Source organism: Stegodyphus dumicola, chromosome 1 (genome assembly GCF_044657685.1).
Source record: "Stegodyphus dumicola isolate Sdum_Otavi_A_Nest chromosome 1, ASM4465768v1".
Classification (NCBI taxonomy): domain Eukaryota; kingdom Metazoa; phylum Arthropoda; class Arachnida; order Araneae; family Eresidae; genus Stegodyphus; species Stegodyphus dumicola.
Genome location: NC_140768.1, coordinates 178,013,091 through 178,034,793, shown reverse-complemented (window position 1 = coordinate 178,034,793; position 21,703 = coordinate 178,013,091). Strand labels below are relative to the sequence as shown.

Here is a 21,703-nt window from a genome sequence, read left to right as displayed (position 1 = left end):
TTCTAAACAAGATTTTTAAATCGGGCTGTGGGGGTTTCAGTGGCCAATCGCTAAAACCGCTGAATACTGGTAACTCGACATGGGTTCAAATCCTGACCAATGCGCTTCTTCTATGAAAGTTTTCCAGGGTTTTTCTACGTTCAGTGTGGATGAGATCTAGTTACTCTTAGAAATTCCTTCCATGATAGTTTCAGTCCTCTTGCACAGATTCCAAATCCATTAAATTTTCTTTATTAAATACAATTGTAATTCTTTCTTTTTAGAGAAATCGCACGGAAAAAAACTGTAAACATCAAATCGATTGCGATTATGAATATTTTACAATAGTTAAAATTTTGAGCAGGAAAGCTTTTTTAATATGTTCATAAGCAACTGAAAATTAGGGGAAGAAAAAAAATTTAAATTGGCATAAAACTTTGTTGATTTCTACAACAATCTATATAAATGCATTTTCAAAAACTTCTGCTAAATATGAAGAGTTGTATTTGTAAAGCATTTATTAGTGAGATCTGTAATTATATACTCAGCTTTTAGTTTTCACAACCTTCCAGTCATCAGATTAAAGTCATTAAGCATAAAGGGGGGGGGCGAAAAAGGAATTTTAAAGAATAGATTATTCTTACAAAATGACTCAAAATTTCCTGAGCTAGTATAAGTAATTATGTAACTCAAATAATTAAATATTTGCAAAAATTTTGTTGACCTCTCTCAGTGTTACCAATATTTCTGTATAGATATAGAACATAATTAAATATTGATAATGAGTATCATAGATAGTGGAGGATACAGAACGAGCATCACAATATATAATTATGTTTGTCACAAAAGCGGCCACTTTGATAAATGAACATAGCTGTTGGGAATCGCATATGAATGTCACATACATGTTTTATAATACCAAGAATGTTATAAAAATGATGGTTATTTGATATCAGCATTAACTGAACTTTCCAAAGTGTTTAAAAATATAATATTTAAGATCCGGCAAGTTTGTTTAAAAAATTGTATGCATTTCAATCACGGTGTTTGTCGCTATAATCAGAAGTTCGTCATCGATATTTAGACTATTTCTCGATAAGCTAACGAGTTCAAATTTTGTACTCGCACCGTTTATGGATGAAAATACGGCAAGGTAAACCGAGTTTTATAAAATTTGATTTAGAGGTCTTAAAATTTAATGTAGAAAAAATTTTTTGCACATATTTCCATTTAAAGAATAAACTAAAAATCTCACAGATTTTAAGTTTGCATCACTTTACAGAGCGTAAAATAGCTTTTGAAATAAAATTTGCATAAAATTAATATAATTTCTGATTTGGGACGAATTTTTAAAACTTTATACTTTTATGAGATAAGAGGAATTTTGGAAGTAAAAGACAACCAAAAGGAGAAAAATAATTTGTCGTACAGTTAATGGGAATAAGAGCCCCTTTGAAAAATTCCTGTACAGTTTTATAACAAGAATAATAGATTCTTAAGTAATGAAATCAAATAATCGAATCGCATTGTCAAAAGTATAAGATTTATAAATTTATCAAGAGAGCTGCACGTTTTTTATTATTTGAGATATAAATTTGTAGAATTTTTTTAAGAGAATTATTTAATCACGTGTTCCCAATAAATTATATAATACATTATTTTTCTCATTTTAATTCATTAATAATTTTATGAGTCATAAATAAAAGTTTATTTTATAAAAACTTGTTTATTTTATTCAATACTTGTTCTAAAATGGAAATTCTTAATTCCTTTTATATATACATTCACTTTGTAACTGGTAATAAATTTGTTTCCTTAGAGTCAGTGTAAGGCCTTTATCTCAAAACATCAAGAAGACTTCTCCCTGCGCTAATGACTGCCATTACCCATTGTTGTCAGGGGTGCGTGGACCCTTGTTCCCTTACGCAATGGGGGTTGGAAGACCTACAAAATACGGGCTACTTGTTTTTGGCACATTTTTTCCCTATTACAAAAACACAGGTAGATACGTTTTCGAGGGTACTTTTAAACTAAGAATAATCCGTAACGAACCGTTAAGAGACCTGCATAAAAGAACGAGAAAATACGGGTCAAACCGTTAAAGGGTTAAAACTTCTAGGCTGCATAGTTTTCAAGAAAAGTATACCAAAAATTTTTTAAAAAATGCATTTTGAGAAAAACTGAAAAAACAATTTAAACACTAATAATTTATAAAAAGTATCATTTTAACATTTTCCTGCACTATAATCATATTGAACTGGCATTTCTGCATCTAGTTGTTTGAGTTTTATTAACTTACGTTTCTTTCTAGCCATTTTAGAAAGCTTTTTAGTAAGCGAGATGGGCCTCATGAATTCTATCGCAATCTATTTCTGCAAAAACTTTACAGTATAAAACACTGGTTGTGTTCCCAATAATTCCATTATTTATTGAGGCTTTGTACACCATCATTAAAACATATTACCGCATCTAAAAAACCTAATTTTAATGTGATGACACTCACAAAAACAGTTTTTGGTATGTGTGTCCAGATGCAAATATTAAAACTTTCATTTGGGTTTTGAGTTGTTGTTGTTCACTTGTCTGACATATAGCAGCGCAAGGAGCACTTGTCGTTGACCAGGTGACAGTGACTTACAGGTGACAGTGCAATTTAGCTCAGTTTGGCCCCCCAATTTTGATGGAGAACACCCCAGGGTGAATGGGTCAAGAATGGGAAAAGATGACCGGTTGAGCAGTGGGTTTTGACTTCTTCCATGAATGACAGTAGTTTTTTGTTAGAGAGACTTCTTTCCTCTCAGCTAATAAAACATGTTCTAAACAAAGAGTGTGTATGAACATACTTTTTACCAGCGCTTATATGGCTTTATTTCTGCCACACCAGACATCTGCCCCTTCTGAACTGATGGGCCTGCTAGTGCTTGTTTACATTTTTTAATGAAAAATTTCTAAATTTGTAAACATAGATAAATTATATATTTTTAGAATCGTCTCAGGCTACTTTATTTTTTTAGGCCAAAATTGAAAATTTTTATGTCATATGTCCCCTTAAGGACTAAAAGCAGGGTCTTACTTTGAAAGCCTTGAAGTTTTTTTATGTGTATTTTTGCAGCTGTTCCCCAGATGGTGCAAGCAAGCAAAAATATTGGTTGAAAGATGGAAGTATAGAGAAGAGCTTTGTTCTTAATTGACGAAGAGCTCTTTTGGCCTAGAAGTGGGTAAAGTTGGGTTCTGACGGTCTTTGTTTTATTGGGTGTATAATCAATATGAAGACGTCATATTAATTTGGAATTCTAAATACTTGAACATAATTATCGAAGACCTTATAATAATCGAAGACCTTAATAAGAATAATAATAAGAATAATAATCGAAGACCTTAATGGTAGGGTACGGGATTCAGGAGCATGTGAATATCATGGAAGCACATTTAGCGGCATCAATTTTGATTTTTCAAGTAACGAGCCAGTGCTAAAGGCCATGGAGATAACTCTGAAGATTGTGAACAAGAACATTCAAATGTTTGTGTTTTGTTAAGATGGCAGTGTTATCTGCATAGAGTGCTAGAGTAACACTGGGTGATTTTGGAATGTTTTTGATAAAGATATTGAATGTAGTCGGTCCAAGTAGACCACCTTGAGCTACGCCACTTAGGACTGGACGGGGAGCCAAAATGATAGAATTAGCTCGTACTGAGAAAGAACGATTAGTGAGATACGAGTTAATTATGTGAATAAGTTGAGTCAAAATACCAAGTCGCATGAGCTTGATAATAAAACCCGTATGCCAAGTCCTATCAAATGCTTTGGCTATGTCAAGAAAAAGGGCATCAGTAAGCATTTTGCTACGAAAACCTTCATGAATGAACTCCACTGTCCTCAGAAGCTGGTTTATTGCACAGTGTTTTGTTTGGAAACCAAATTGCTCATCAATAAGGACTTTTTGGCTTCGGAGAAAATCATTCTTGCATTTAAGTAGCACAAATTCGTAAATTTTGATAACGAAGATAGGAGGATGATAGGTGTATAATTTTGAGGATTTGAATGGCAATGTCCAGGTTTCCGAATAGGCACAATAAGTGCTCTCTTCCAGCTTTGAGAAAAATAGCAATGCAGTAACAAATAATTTATGAACATTACTAAGAAAAATAGATAGCTGGTGGGTAGGTACATGTGATTAGAAATAGAGTCCAATCCAAGCGCTTTCTTAGAATTTAATTTAGCGATATATTCGCTAACTTCGTGCATGGTTGTATATTGTATGTCTCTCTGACATGAAGAGTTTAGAAATCTTTCAACATCTAGTTGGAAGGAATTTGCGGTATTAGCAAAAATCCCTTCATTATGTGGTGTGAATTGTGTTTGGGAGATATGAAATGAGGTAAATCTTGGAATAAGTAGAGTGAATGGATGTTATCACTGATCTTTCCCATTGGAGGCCTTGTTTCTTCATTAATTACAAAAATGGACAATTTGTGATTCATAAGCAATAAACAGCTTAATGAGATAAAACGTTTAGTACCTCATTTATGAATCCAGTAGCATTTTATTTTCCCCCTAAGTATTACTGGATTATGGAACAAGATGCATATTTAGACTTCCAAGAATTAACCTTTTGAAGACGGGATGGCCATTATAGTGGCCATAGAGTCCTCTCTTTGAAAAGACGGGGTTGTCCACTTTAGTGGCCATGTCTTTTCCCCCCATTTTCCAGGCTGAAAAGTGGGGTGAATTGTCAAATTTGACGTCCCTGGAGTTTTAAACACTTATCTCTTTCAAAGGTCTTCCTTTCGCGACATAGATGTACCCATCTGGGAATCCATTAAACTACACACAAGAATCTTTGTTGCAAATAGGGGGTGATTTCTTAAAGGGGGGAAAGCATTTGGTTCAAGATTTCCCGTCCTTTGGTAGCTTTTACTGCTACCAAAGCCCCGGCCTCAAAAGGTTAAGTTAAATGTATTTTACTGATTTGATTTTACAGGTAATTACTATTTTAATAAATGTCATTTTTCTCAGGAGTATGAAAATTCAATGTGTTCAATAATTTTTTTTAAACTATCAGCTTTCAAATGAAGCATAAGAACACCAGTTTTGATGTACTAAGCGAAATCAAATTTGAATTAAACTTTATGTTTATGCGAATTTAGAGTAACTATTTTAGCCCCTTCACTTAAAAGCCCGGGAATACTCGGAATCTTTTATTTTTACTAAAAAACTTGAAAATACTTGTGTATCTTGACAATATCTTACTCATAAATTTAAACCGTGAATAAATTTGTTGCATTGAGTTAGTTACAAATGTGGTCACAAAATGGCACAAGAAGTCTGCTTTGACTCATTTTATAGCTACTGGAAATGTTCTAATAAGGTCATAGTAATTCTAACAGCCATGTACTCACCATATGTTATATTATATTCTGGCTTCCCTCTCTCTGATTATAAAATTAACATCGTCGCTCTCAGTATAGAGAGCGATGAAGAGATGATGTTAATATTTCAGCGTTAGATTACGGCAGGAAATAGACTTGACTGCAGCACTGTCTGCAGCACCTTCCAATAGAGTGATAATTAGAAAGAACGTTATTAGAATGGAATTATTATGAACAAAATATTTGCTTATGATTTATTCTATGTTATATTTATTCTATATACTGTTACTTTTTAAAACAATAAGTATATTCAGGATCTTAATAAAACATTTTTTTCAGTACTCTCTAATTACCCCTTAAGTGAATAATTTGTCAATTTGTTGTTTGCAATAATCTGCATTCATAATAAAAATTTAGCAATAAAAAAATGAAAATTTTGGACAATCTTACAAAATTAAGGTACTTGAGGATAGTATACCTTCTTATTTAAAATTTTACTCACCAGTGTAATAGGAAAAAAAAAAAAAAAAAAAAAAAAAGCATTCAGCTAACACAAATGATTAATTACCTAACCAGTTATTTTTCCTATTGCCCCTCCCCATATACAGATTATGGCTTTCTGCTATTTTTGCAATTTTAAATTACCGGAAACTAACAGAATATTTAATGTAGGTAACATATGGTAAAAACATGGAATATGTATCACAGAACACACATCAACATTAACCACTTGCGCTACGACTAAACTTCACGGTTGCGGTGCTGTGTGCTACAATATAACAAGCGGTAAAATGTCTCATTTACGTCGCTCCACGTCTGCATGTGCAATCCAGAGCTGTAACTCGAGAAATAAACAATCTCGTTGTTAGGTGACGTGTGCACCACATTATTTTCCTTTTTTCGCGCGGTTTGAGACAAAAGCATTTCGATGTGCGTGGCACGTCTTTTTAGCGAAAACGGTTAACAAACTGCAAGCAACATTAAAAATATAACACAGTTTATTGATTATTTTTTAAATGAATAAGTTCTAGAAGAGAAATAGCTTTTTAAGTTCACTTGGATATTTAATAACATACCACAGATCAATCGATGTAGAATAATCTGTAGAGCCTAGAAGCACATCAGGGGGACGATACCTGAAAAGGGGAAAACAAAACAAACAAACAAAACAAAAAAAAAAAAAAAAAAAAAAAGCTCATTTTAATGCTTTTTGAAATATTGCAATATTATCTATCAATCTTAGGAAAAAAAAACAATAACTTTAAATGAACAATAACAGTGAATCAGCATTTTGCTCTACATATTAAAAAAATAAAAATTTCTCATAAACTTATTACTTTTCATACAAAGTCTTCAATAGCTTTGTTTATTAAAAATGTTAAAAATATAAAGGGCCATGACACCAATACCAGACTACTACTGCCATAGGCAGGCACCGTGTTTTTCTTGTGGATATTCAGATTACCTCAATGTTAATGCATTTCTTGGTAATATAAGAACAAGGTCCTACATAAGAACATACAGCTTTCTCAATAATTCTTCCAAATTATTTTTTGATATATCTGTAACAGCTTTACATCTTATTTTATGTCACTTTGCCTGAATTTAATCTAATAAATGTTAAGTAATGGCAAGTGAAAATGAAAGAACAGTTCCTAATTTTAACAATACTCTTGTATCAATCAACCATTCATTACTAATCAGTTTTGAGGGAGTTATGAAAGATAAACCAGAATAGCGAGGAGAATACTACAATACATTCAATTTAAAAGTGGCACAGAGCATAAATATATAAAATATACAAGTAAGGTTCTTAAAGCAAATGTTGAAAATGAACTTGTTCATGAACACACATGTTAACATGCTTTTCCATATTTCATGCAACATATGGACAGTTATACTCCTAATTTCCACAGTGATGTTAAGTTGCAGCTTTTTTAAGGTGCGAGGATTTTGCCTGCATACATTTTGCTTCAACACCCTCCACAATTAGTAATCCAGACTTGAAAGGTCTGGGCGTGTGGCAGGCCACAGTCCCTTTGACATAATCTTATACCAAAAGAAAACTTTTAATATAGCCATAATCTCACTGGAAATATGCAGAGTTGTGCCGTCCTGCTGAAACCAACATTGATGCTCTGCTGGTTCCAACATTGCAACAAACTGCATTATACTGTTTTGGTAAGTTTCACTATCTTATTATGTTTTTAAAAAAATTGGCTCTACCACTTGCCATCTGGATATGGCACAGCAGACAGCAATGTTTTGAGGGTGGAGAGGGGACTCCAAAGCTCCATGTTCGATAATTTTGCGAAGACACGTAACCATTCAGGTAAAACTAGGCTTTATTAGAAAACACGTTGCCGAACAGTGATGTAATTCCCAATGAAGTCTTTCAACCATTGACAGTAGTGCACACAATTAGGATAGTCAATTTGTTTAATTCATGAAAAACTTGAACTCCGTATGGATATAATTTCTATAATTTCAATACTTTCCTCACAGCCGTATGGGCTGATCCTACAGACATTTGCATCTCCTGGTTTAGGGCGTCATGAAGGTTTGTGGCGAGATCTTGTCACTATTTCACTAACATTAGTCACTGCCTCTTGTGTTAGTACAGTCCTCTTATGTCAGTATTTCACATTACATTACATATGTTACATACATACTCTTGTCTTATGGAATTTATTGACTATTTTCTGAATTGAACTTGTAGTCCAAGCACCCTTACTGAACATTTCTGTGAATTTACAGCAGCTTTTTTTAAAACAAACTTGTTTTGAAATACTGTTCAACAATGAAGGCACCTTCCTGAACACTAAATGGCTTTGTAGCAGGGAATTTCGCACTCAATGAAGGGCCAACACAACCCAGCAGTACAGCAAAACATCTGCAACTAGCAATGTGTCTGTACCCTGCCTTCCTCCTTACCACCCTTCCACTGCAATAAATTTTCCTCTAACTATGGGCATATTGGAACAACAGCAACAGAAACATGAGTCAAATATACTTTAACATACTATTTTAAAATTGAACATGCTCCATAATGCTTTTAAAATGGAAACACTGTAACTGCTCCATGCCTATTAACTATAACCATACATACAAGTGCTTGGCAGAGCTATACAACTTTAGAGACAATATGTATGAAGCACATGTGTATTTAACACAGATATATATATATATATATTGATATAAAATGTAAAATCTACTTTTATTTTAGACTACAAACTTGCAATCAAATCAGACAGAATGGCTGTTAAGAATATTTAATAAAATTAAATTTAAAATGATTTGAATGGCATACCATAATGTAACTACTTCATTGGAATATGTTTTAGTAGGAACAGATTTTGCTCTGGCTAGTCCTGAAAACAAAACATATTAAATCAATGTATGTTATACATACTATAATATACTATTTAAGTGATAGAACAAATATGTTTTAAAAACCATACCAAAATCTGCTAATTTTAACTCTCCTTTATCATTTATTAGGAGATTTTGAGGTTTTAGATCTCTGTGTAAAATCTTCCTTCGATGACAATATGCCAGACCACGCAGTAATTGGAAAAGGAATAACTGTAAAACAGATACACATCAATTTTATTTTATAAAGCAAGTAAACCAATTTGTTTTTATAAATAAGTTTTTTACTCTAAGAGATAACCTAAATTCAAAATAAATTCTGCAAAAAGTTATAAGAATCATGACATTTTCTTATTAATAGATGCATATTCATTATCAAATATTATAACATGAGCAACATATTTTCCAAAAATCATCTAAAGAGAATTTTCCGATATTTTAATAACTACCAACCAACTTTAAATGTCTAAAATTGACAATTTTAACTTTTTAAAATGTATATGAAATGGTTTAATCAAAACTTAATACTGAAATTAAAATATATCAAAACTGAATCAATTAAAAAAGTTATTGCTTAAGAAAACAAATTATAAGGGAAAATTTAACATTAATTCTGATCTTAATAAAATTTATGAATGTAATTCAGCAATGATTCCACATAAAAATTGTAGTTGATAATGAAAGCAATATTTGAAAAATAAGCATATAATGTGCATTCGCTGACAAAAGTGCTTCTTCCCTATCAAAAGAAATACTGCATACATGCAGATGGAGGTAAGTTGCCAAGTTATCAAATGCAAAAATGCTTTGAAATTTAAAGTTAAATGTGGTTGAAAATAATAATAATAATAATAATAATAATAATAATAATAATAATAATTTAAAAAAAATTAAAGCTTTCAAAGTTTGTTAAAATAAGTAAAATTATACCTATGAAAAGAAGATAGGACATCCAAATAAAATCTTTTAAGTACTTTCATATGATATCAAGTTTAATATGACATATACATTCAATTAAGTCATTTAAATCATACATACTAAAAGTCTAAAATTACTAAACAAAATGTTTTAAAACTTAACAGGTCTATACTAATAGTCTAAAATTACTGAATAAAAGGTTTTAAAACTTAACAGGTCTATTAAGTCATTACCTTCATTTTTTAAATACAGATTTTTCTTACTAAGGAATTTCTATTATTCGAGTAATTAATAATTATATTATCAATTATTTGCTTTTTATGAAATTTATAACTGTGTTAAATGAAGAATAACAACTGTTAATTAGAATTTTTTTAAGGCATTAATTAAAAGCTGATAGTTTTATAATTGCTTTATCAAATCCTTTATATGTTAGCTTTATTCAAATATTTTCACCTTTCTCCTTCATATACTTTGCTCTACAGTGAATATACAAACAATAAAATGCCTAAACCAAGAATATTATTACTTACAAATCTTAGAGGTGATAAAAAACAAAATAATCTTGAATAACTTTTCTTTAGAAGTGAAAACTTATCTTAAGTAGTTAAAGTAACATCAAACATTAAAACTTTAACACTGATCTAAATAGTTCTCACAAACAAGGTTACTCAGAATGGTTGATTCAGTTTCAAATGAGTATTATTTCATACTTATTAACTTGATATACACTGCACAAAAAATATTGATATACACTGTGCAAAAAATAACTTGATATACACTGCGTATTATTTCATACTTATTAACTTGATATACACTGCGCAAAAAAGGGGGAACAGTTCTATATCTCCCATTCTACTGGGCTGATTGACAAAATTCAAATTGCATTTTTCATGTCCCGAAAGCGCGACTTAGGATATATATTGTATAGATACAGAGAGAGAGCACTGCCAGATATTAAATTTTAGAAAATTTGGTGCGAAATTTATAGAGAAATTCTAAAATTTATCTTGGCGAAATTTTTTTAGTTTGACCAAGAATAATTCTCTTGGCGAACTTCTTAATATATGGCAACCAATTTTCCTTTCCCTTAAATTGTGCTGGAGCGGAAAAAAAGGCACCTCGTTCCTACCTTTTCACATTGTGTATTACTGGAAAAAAGGTAACATCATTTCTAAACTTTAACAAAGTGTTTAAACCACTTCTGATGTTTTATTGCTTTCAACAAATATGTGAAATTTCAAAACGTGCCAATATATAAATTCACATACATCTTAGGAAATTTTGAATAAAAAAATTGTAATTTTTTGCAGGTAAGCTTAGAAATACATCTACTTTAAGATGATGGTAAAAACTTGATAGCTTATAATTCAATTTTTTTTGAAAAATTTATAAAAATTACTTAAAAATACAAATTTTAAAAATAAATCATAAAAAATGGGTGAATTTTATTTAGAATCAAGCTGAATTTCCAAATGTGAACGGAAGAATCAAATAAGCTTAACCAAAAAAAAAAAAAAAAAAAAAAAAAAAAGGAGATTAATCAATATATACCAAACTCAATTAACATTGAGGAGCTAAAATTTTGAGAGGTAATTTTTTAAAAAATAATCGTGCGATTTTTACAAAACGTGGTAGTTTGGCATAATTTGAGTCATAGAATTGAAATATGGAAAAAAATTGGTATGTTATTTCAGTAAAAAGCTTGATTTTATGTCAAAATACTGATATTAGAACAATGCTATATATAAATCTAATACATATCCTAAGTCGCACTTTCGACACATGAAAAACGAAAGTTGAATTTCCTCAATTGGCCCAGTAGAACTGAAGATATAGAACTGTCCTTTTTTTTTTTTTTTTTTTTCTTTTGGCCCAGTGTTCGTCATATAAGGTATTTTCTCCCCCCTCCCTTTCTGAATGCCTTCATGGCATAATGATAGCCCACTTGGGGTGTATTCGAGAAACCCAGGTTCGAGTCTCGGCAAGGGCATTGCACATTTTTCTCTTCCCCCACTTAAAAGAAAAAAAAAAAAAATCCTAATGACTCTACAATCAAATTAAAAAGATCCCCTTTAATGCTTTAGAATTGTGTGCTTTTTCACACTATATCAGTGCCCATGCCAGCAAAGATTTGTTTATACAATTCCACAAATTAGGCTCTCGGGTTCATTGGACGTTATGCCTTTTGAGGTATGCCAAAGATATACAGAGACAACTTTTCTCTAAAGCTGATACAATTTCAAAAGCAACACTGCTATTGCTGTAGACACAGTAATAAATGATATGTTTGAGCAAGAATGGGAAAAATCCAATTATCCTCTTAACCTTATTCATTAAAAAAAAAAAAAAAAAAAAAAAAAAAAATGCCACATGTAGCATTATGAGGACAACTTGAATTCACTTACTGTTTATCACTCTCTATTTATAAATGAATATATATACATTTATATCAATCATTTTAATATACCTGTGTATTAGGATATAAAAACAAAATAAGATATACAGTAACACATATATCAATCTGAACAAGAGATTATTTTTTTTTTAAATACAGTCAAAATCTGTAAAATCCGAAATCTTTTTAAATACAGTCAAAAAGTCTTTAATCCGGATGTCCATAATCCAGAATGATCTATAATCTGGACCTCAAAGCTACAAACTTTATGCTTATAATACCTTTACGCATGCGCATAATACATTTATGCATGCGCGTTTAATGTATAACGGACGGTATAAGCTAAGCTGAAATTATCTAATTATCTATTTCAGTTAATGTTGCAGATTGCGTTGTTTCTTAATCTTTTAATTGGATCCGGCTTATTATTTTTTGCAGACTCTTAGAGCAGTTTTATAAAAGTAAGCTTGAACTTTCGATTATGTCAAAAAGAATTTTGGATTCTGGAGCTGCCAAAGGATCTGCAAAATGAAAGCTTGTTTCGATGTCCATCAAACAAAAAGTGGAATAGCTGCAAAAAAATGGATAAAGGCATAACCTCTGTTTCTCTAACCATTCCAAAATCTGTTAATCAATTTCACGCTGCTTTGCGAGGAGGGGGGAAAGGTCGCGGCACGCAATGAACTGAAAGTTGATCTGTCAGCATTATCCTTATCTTCAGAGCAGATGTTTTTATTTTACTCGGCTTATAATTCCTTACTAAATGTAGTATTTCATTTCAATGTACTCCGTCTTTGATATGATTTAAATCAAATTCCTCGTCGTTAATACACATCAAATAGTCTTATGGTCGCAACTTTCTAATTTCGACTATGCATAATGTATGCTTTACGCATGCGCGCGTTGAAAGAAATGTTTAATAAAGTAAACAAATAAATATTAAACTTCTTTTTTTTTTTTTTTTTTTTTGTAAATTTTGATACCCTTTAGATCATAATTGCTCTTTATTTCATACATTACGGTTTCATATTTTTAATTTTATAATTTCTGCATGCCACCTTACCAGATTTAAACTGATGATCTATAATCCGGAAAAACCGATAATTCGGAATCGCCAAAGTCCTGATGAGTCCGAATTAAAGACTTTTGACTGTACTTCACTGTCTGTAAATAGCAGTGTTACTCAGTTTTGAATTTCTCTCTCCAATTTGTATCATTTAAATTTACAATTGTTCTGCAAGCTATTTTCAGTTTCTATTTTTCACAATTTGTGTCAAATATTTTCATTAAATTTCTTTAGCCAAATTTTATCTTTAATTTATTATGTTCATTTTTTTAAATTTATGCAATGGATATCTCTCCAAGAGAAAAAACAGGGTTCATAGCCACATTTTAGTTAAAAAAATAAGCACCTGTCTAATTACATCATACACAACTGCATAACCTTAAAAATTAGACTTGTACTTTAAAATATGAGAAATGAAGTACTTATTAAGAGAGAATAAGCATTACCTCAAGCATGGAAAATAATTACTTTTTTGTTTGTTTGTTTGTTTTTAACTTTAAATAATAGTTCAATTTACAGAACTAGTTTACAATGAGAGGAAAAAAAAAAACTATGAAGAACTAAACTATATTACAAGATTTAATGATGAAATTTCAGTTCAAAATAGAGAAAATAAATAATAATAAGGCATATTTATTGTATTCACTTGGAACCTAATAATAAATACAATTTATTTTTCCACTAATATTGATATTTAAATAATTTAAATCTAAATTCTGAACATTTTCTAAATTTTCATTGTATATCAGTTTTCTCTTAACAGGTATTGCAAGCAAAGTAATTTAAGTAAAAAAGAGGAACATTTCTGAAATCAGAACACAGAAACTTGCTTCATGCAGTCATCTTTAACAGTAAAAGCTTAACTAACCCGCATACTTGGAAATTGGCGAATATTCGGACAGTCGAGCGTAACTTGAAGCAGCGGAGGGGGTGGGGTAGACTGTAGCCTCTCTTTAGATTTTTCCGCTAAATAAATGCTTTTGACATTTCAATATGTGCATCATATAAAAATAAACCAACAGAACAAAAAAATATTCTGCTTAGCAAGCACAGTAAAACTCTTTTAAGTGTTCATAAATAAATCTTGAACATCAAAATTAATTATATCTGAAAAATATCGCAAACGTTATTGTGCAAAACGTGCGCGGTAATTCTTCCCTACGTTATATTACGCAATTGGAATCAACAACTGCTGGTATTGGGAGAATAAAGAACTAAATAACTGGTGTTTTTCATTCTAATTTTCAACAGACGGCGTTAAATTTCCGGAATAGAATCATTCTTCGCTTGGTAGACCGCAGAACTTTCAGTCCTATTCAATCCAGATTGGAAAGTGACAAAAAAAAAAAAAAAAAAAAAAAAAAAAAAAAGGCCGTTGCTTGTTTTGCAGTGAACTGTAACAGTTTCAATATTCAAGATTTTGCGGAGAAAGGGGAGACCTCCCAACCTTTGTATTGGCCAAAAAAATGAAATTATTTTGACTATTCAATTACTTTCCCTTTATTAAAGGCATTCTGAATATTATTCCTTAGAAAGCTAATCTGTGTTAAAACACAACCATTTTTGGAAGTTTACTATAACTTCAGCAGTTACTGCAACTATGTTATTATAAATATTCATACATATGCTCATAATATTAGCATAATGATCATAATAAACACAAATATGAACTGATCAAGCAGAACGAGAATGCAAATTTTTAAGATCTTGATAGAAATTCAAACGTATGTAGTATTTGGGTGGGAGGAAAAGAATGCCGAATGTAGCGGAATTTTCTACTGCTTTCGCAATTCTTTGACCAATAGAACGACGGGCACCTGTCTCTACTCTTTGTGCACACCAAAGGTTATGTTAATGCAGAGAAAGGGGGAAAAGCTATTTCCCGGAGTATGACTCACCAGCTGTCATTCCATATTAGGAAGAAAAGTTGTTTATTTAGTTTCGGCTTTGGCTTTGGTATGGGGAAAAAAAGCGTGTTCATTTAAAAAAAAAAAAAAAAAAAAAAAAAGCACTTAAAGCAAAAAATAAGCACTAAAAACAAAAAAATAAGGGCTTTAAAGAAAAAGTAAGCACCTATAAGGGCCTTTATATTTTATTTTCAAATATAAGGACTTATAAGCACTTATAAGGACCGCTACGAACCCTGAAAAAAAAATAGGATTGTTACACTTAAACTCTTAAAGAACTGTAAAATGTGATAGACAAAACTACCAGCTGGGATAATACTGTATTTATAGGAAAAGCCATGGAAAACTGTCAGCTTACGAGCTTTGATTAACAAAAAGGATTGGTTTATTATGGTATTCTATGAGTATGCTTCTATGCCTTAGCAACAACTTCTCAAAACCAGCTGTAAAGGTGCTTGACCTCACAAAAAGCAACTTTAGACTATCTAGATGATAAAAATTAGTTCACTTTTCCATTTTACAGCATACAGTCCACAGTACCAATCAAAGATATGTTAAATTTAGTTAAATACATGAAGTTTAAGAAAAGGTTATCCCAATTCTGTAAACTTTACGGTCCGATGAAGATGAGATTTTGCAAAATGATCTGATACCCTGCTATGAATCCAAGAAACTTGGAAGTGTTTTTCAGAAGCATAAAAATACATCCTTGAATGAATAAGCTCTTCAGTAACTTCCACTGTACTTAGAATCTTCAGTCAATCATGGAAGAAAAGAAAAAAAAAAAAAAAAATAGTCAATAGATCTCTTAATTTTAAATATAACTGAAGTTTGGTTTCATGATGATCACGTGAAACAGATAAGCAGAAAATTTGAAAAATCAATGCCAAAGGACATGAAGTAAGTAAATAAAGCTAGAGAAATGTGTATTTCAAATTACTAGATTTACTATCATGTTTTATAAACATACAGTTCATTAAAATTATGCTTTTATATGAAGCGCTCAGATTAATTTGCACACTACTGTACTTAAAAGTAGATTAATTTAAGGAAAAGATATCCCACCCCCAGTTCACATATGAATCATCTTAAACTGTATTACATTAAATGACTCTTTCATTATTTCAAAAATCATCCTTTTAAGAATTAAAGTTAAAGGAATTTGCTCAAGAACTTCTTTCTTTTTTCTTCTTAGTATAAACAGAAACAAAATCAATTCAAATTTTTAATTGCAAAAGAAAATACAAAAATAATAACATATGCTTAAAAGATACAAAATTAAATCGCAATTGCTTAACATTTTAACTGTCATGCCCGAAAAAATCTCGAGCACAACACTGGTATTCCAAAATGTCACGCCTGAATATTACTTGGGCTAATTTTTTTTTGAGTGCATCGTATTGTTATACCCAAATATATATCGTGAGAACTTTATTTCGGCTTCAGTTCAACAGATGGCAGCATTTTACTGAAGGTTTCAAAGGATAGAGGTTAAAGTTCAAAGTGTGTGGCATTTTTTTGATTTTTTGACTGCAAGGCAAACATTTCATTTTTGAAATAAAAAAATTTGACAATTTATGCACTCAAATCATCAAAATAACTTGACAGTTAAAAGGTTAAGAGAATGAATAACATTCCTAAAGTTACCTTAACATTATTCATACAAATACGACCAACTTTTTCCATGTATGTTTTCAAATCTCCCTCCTATAAAAGAAAATCCAATTATAACAAAAAAAAAAAAAAAAAAAATCTCGCAATGCAATAAACACAGTACATTATTAGTATTAATGATCATGTTTACTACTTTAAAGATCTTGTTGTCATTAGAATTTTTACTAGGTTTAAAATATATATATATATATATATATATATATTATAAACAAAAGAATGGAATTTGTGAAGAAATGTAAAAAAAGTGATACAAAATGAAGATGATATAACCAAAGTTTTGTATTGCAATGACAGTGCTCCACTCATCAATAAAATAACAGACCACAAAATATGTAGTAAGGCTTTAAATCTAGGAAGCATAGCTATGAGTAGTAAAGAAAGTGAGAATAAAATAGTTAGTAATGAAAAGATTTTGATTGATAGTTTAGTGGAAATTCTTGATATGGGAATTTCATGACTTGATCACTGGAAGTTCATAACTGAACAACAAATTACATTTATCTATAAAATTAAATGTAAAAAAAAAAAAAAAAAAAAAAAAAAAAAAAAAAAAAAATCAGCCTTTTTTTTTCGGGGGGGGGGGGGGGGTTAATTTGATTAAGGCCATAAATTATTTATTATTTCATATTTTAATTTCATAATTTCAATATGTCATCTTACTAGATTTAAAACTAATGATCTAAATTCTAGAAATTTCCCAAATCAGAAAATCACCCAAATTTTGGATCTCGGTCTTTGAACTATATATATATATACATAACCAAGAAAGAATAATTAAATTAAAAATAGTGGCAAACTAGCCAACAGGAAAACCATAAAACAAAAACATAAAAATATAAGAATATAACATAACCTATTGTTGAAAATTCTTTGGTCTTTTTCAAAGAGCAGCCAAAAAATTTCAACAAAAATTTTCAATGCTGTTGCATTTCTAAATTATATTTGGATGAATGTCAAAGGAAATCCACGAAATAAATTTAAAAAATGAGTGCAAATAATAAACAAATTTAATGTAATTCAAAACAAAAATGGAAGGGCACTAAAAGTTTCACATAATATTATTAAAGAATGCTGCTCAGTTTAAAAACATTTATTCACACTTGTTTACAGTATACATTTGTATATTAAATTATTCCAAAAAATGCACTAAGGTATGTAAACATAATACACAGTAATTATTACATGACCATAACATGGTCTTAAATATATAAGCAAAATTATTCTTACCATATATTCAAAAACTAGAGTAAGAGTCTTTTCAGTGTGAACAATGTCATGAAGGGTAACTATATTATTGTGCCTCAAATCTTTTAACAGGGAAACTAAAAAATAATAAAACATAATTCACAAATAAGCAAACAAAAATTAATTTAATATACTTTTCACTTTCATTGAATTTAAAACTTAAAAAGATAATTTAAACATAAGTTGCTACGAAAACAATAAAAATATTTTTTTTAAACCTAAAAACATTTGCATAGTTTATAATTATTAATTTATTGAAAGATAAAGAATTCTTTTAACAATGGAAGATGAATAACTAAAATGCCTGATCTTCTTTTCTTAAATTTGACTGCCTTTTAAATATATATACATAAATTATTTCTACTTCCTCAAATTTTGCTAAAATTATCAATTTCCTGTAAATTTGTACAAAATATACGTTACAAAATAAGAAGAATCATTCAATCAAAAAGACCTAAAATAACATTATTAATTTTGCAATTATAAACTGCTTCATGAAGCAGTTAATTAGTTTTATGTATATTTCATAAAAAATTTAAGCTTCGTTTTTTGCATTTTCTTTAACAAATATTCAAAAATTTCTCACATTTTGTTTAACAAATTTTACTCAGATGGGTACTTTTATGTGTTAATTAATCCATAAGTTATTACAAACCATGCAAAACTTCACAAGATATCATAAATATGTTAATCAAAATTCATTCATTAATTCTGTTAATAAGCATAAATTAAGGGACAAAAGTTAGCTATTATTAGAAGATAAACATCATCAGATTTAATAAAAATCACTTCAATAAATTTTTGTTGACTATAAATTTTCGACTGATGAACAGCTTTACCCCCTCCCCCACCCTAAAATGTAAAGATGTTCGAACAGTGCTGAACTTTCTTATATTGTCATACAATTTGCAATAATTACAGATTTCTTTATCAAAATTTTGTTTGAGTAGACTTCAAAATTTGTTCCCCTTTAGGAATAAATCAAATAAAGCATGTTCAATATGATTAAAAAATTAGCTTAAGGTTTTTATCATAACAATTTATTATTTGCAATCTTTACCTCCCTGACATGCATGCTGCTGTAGTTGAAGAGCATTCCCATTCAATTACTACTTAAAAATAATAATTTTTATTTATTATTATAAATGAAAATCCAGCAGAATAATATTAACAACAATTATTAACTCGTTTAAAATAATAAACAGCATTACTGCAATTGATCACACTGACTGATTTTAACATATTGAATTCACATTAACTGAGGATCCATACTGCAATTACTGCTATGTACTTTGTGATCCATTATATTTTCATACTTTCAAAAAATTTTACACTACTCATAATTCTTTTTCCAGGCAAATGACACACTAAATTTTTTTCCCTATAATAATAAATATTTATCATGGAAAATAATTATGATTTTGAACCACGTAACTGCAAGCCACTTTAAATAATTTATAAATTATATAATTTTTGTACATAGATATGCCAACAGTCTTATTTTAAAGTATCTCTAATACTACATTTAAAAGAACTAGTATTTGATTAAATATAACGATAAGCAGATTAATTATAAATGGAAATTAATTATAAGAATTGATAACAGAATATAAAAAAATAATAAGAAAACTATGGGATTTTTTATTTTACCTTAGCTCTGGACTTCAGTTTATGTACTCATATTATATTTCTACATCATGCTATCACAAGAATTTATGGCACTTCATACATAGTTTTTCAGGTGCCACACATGAATGAAATCTCTTCTGGCACTTCATAAATACTACAGTTATCATATTCACACATGAATGAAATTTCTTCCTGTCACTTCATAAATACTACAGTTATCATACTGCTTTTGGCTAGGAAGGAAAAAAGACTTGAGACTAGTAGTTTTAAATCCTTTTCTGCCCCCTGCACTCCTTTCATTACTATTAAGATGATCATTCCTTCCCACCCCTTCTTTCCAAAACTCAAAAAATACAAATACATTTATTTAAATTTTGATTAGTTTTTAATGTGCTTCAACTTTCCTCATTTAGTGCTGTGGAGATTTAGAACTATTATTACAAGGTTTAGCTATATAAAGTTTGTAACAAGATATGGAAAACATCATAAACATTCACTATTTTAATACTGTTATGGATTTGGTATTTAAATAGCTAATATCAGTAGAATTATTAATTAAATTGTTTTATTCCCTGTGCAGTGCAGCGCGTGATGAATATTATAAGAAAGCTAAGCCAGAAAATTAAAGATACAAGAGCACGTGTATTTAACATTTAATAAATAAATATCTCTTTTTGATTTCAAGAAATTGCTAGAACAATCTTGTGCGTGATTTAAAAAGCTTATAAAAGGAGGAAGAGGAAAACCTCTCAATTCGCAGTTGTTGTTTTAAGAGTTTGTTTAGAAAACTGTTTTTGTTGACTGTAGCAAATTCGCGGATTAGCTTTCTTTAGCTGTTTTGAATTAAGTTCTGTTGAACGTTACTGTGAGATATTGTAATACTGTACGAATATCTGAGGAAATTTAAGCACTTTGTTTTCTATTTGTTGTGATAATAATAAATTTTATTCATTTTTCATCGGACTTGTGCATTTAATTCATAATGAAACCATACGCACGCGACAATACAATTATAAATAGAACATTGGGATTATTTTATCAGTACAATAATAATTATTGTAACAAAGTTAAAGCAATTTTCATTTATTTCCTATCTCAAATAAAAGTGAAATTAGAAATCTACCTTCTCTAATGGCAGTGCAAGGTGCTCCTTCTTCATGTTCTAACCTGATTTGTTTAAGAGCTACTAAATTACCAGTTAGTCGACTTTTACCAGCATATACTGTAGCATAAGTACCCTGTGAAAAAATCAATTTAAATAATGAAAAGAAAAAATTTTAGAATTTTTATATATTTTATCTCATGAACATTCTTTTTCTCCTCTGCATGTGGCTTTTCACATCAAATTTTTCAGCATTTTAGAAGTATAGCAAGAATGCACATGAAATAAAATGCTACAAATCATGGTAATCTAACAGATGTTATTTTAAATTTTACAATACTATAATCCAAAAAAATTACCATCACTTATAAAATCTACTGCATCATATAAACCCCCTAAAATTATTATCAAAATATAATTAAAAAATAAATTTAACAAAAATACTATCAAATTATTACACACACTATCATAATATAAGTTGAAATTTAATACTGAATACAAATGCTAAATTGATTTTATTGAAGATCAGTTGCTCATATGAAATTTCAGCACAATAGTTATGGAAATTCACAACTATGATCAATAGAAAGTATGGAATTTCATAATAAACAGTGATCAAATAGTAAGTTTCTACTTATAACAAAATTTATTTAGATACAAGAAAATTAGGCTCTTTTCCATCATATGATGCCAAATTTCTGTAGAAAAATTTACACCAACTTGAATTAATGTATACTGCAGTACTAAGTTGATTGTAATTTATGTTAAGTAATGCACAGATTTTGAAATAAAGACAGAAATCATCAGATTATATGCAAGCCAACATCATTCTCATTGATCAATTTTAAATTAAATGAATTTTTTTATCTCATATGTGGCTTAATATTTTTCAAGTAAATAAAGTCAATATAAGTTTGTAAAGTGTGTTGTTATGTTTTAGTTCTTTGTTTACTTAAATAATTAATCTAAGAGAGAGACTTTTTGTGTTTACAAAAACTTGAATCTCTGACCTATAACAGAGAAGATCTGAAAAGTATTACCTA

At 29.7% G+C, this 21,703-nt stretch overlaps 1 protein-coding gene across 5 annotated transcripts in view; it reads right to left on the bottom strand.

Annotated features, from left to right (window-relative positions):
• Positions 1–21,703, bottom strand: part of LOC118203454 (cyclin-dependent kinase 17-like) — a 286,968-nt gene that overhangs the window by 37,845 nt on the left and 227,420 nt on the right. For all 5 annotated transcript variants that reach the window (XM_085823207.1, XM_085823211.1, XM_085823224.1 and 2 more), the window contains 6 exons: positions 20,682–20,796; positions 17,912–18,006; positions 16,658–16,717; positions 8,811–8,934; positions 8,660–8,720; positions 6,426–6,485 (listed from right to left, as the gene is read on the bottom strand). In XM_085823207.1, coding sequence (XP_085679333.1) covers positions 6,426–6,485; positions 8,660–8,720; positions 8,811–8,934; positions 16,658–16,717; positions 17,912–18,006; positions 20,682–20,796 — 515 coding nt within the window. The remainder of the gene's footprint in view (positions 1–6,425; positions 6,486–8,659; positions 8,721–8,810; positions 8,935–16,657; positions 16,718–17,911; positions 18,007–20,681; positions 20,797–21,703) is intronic.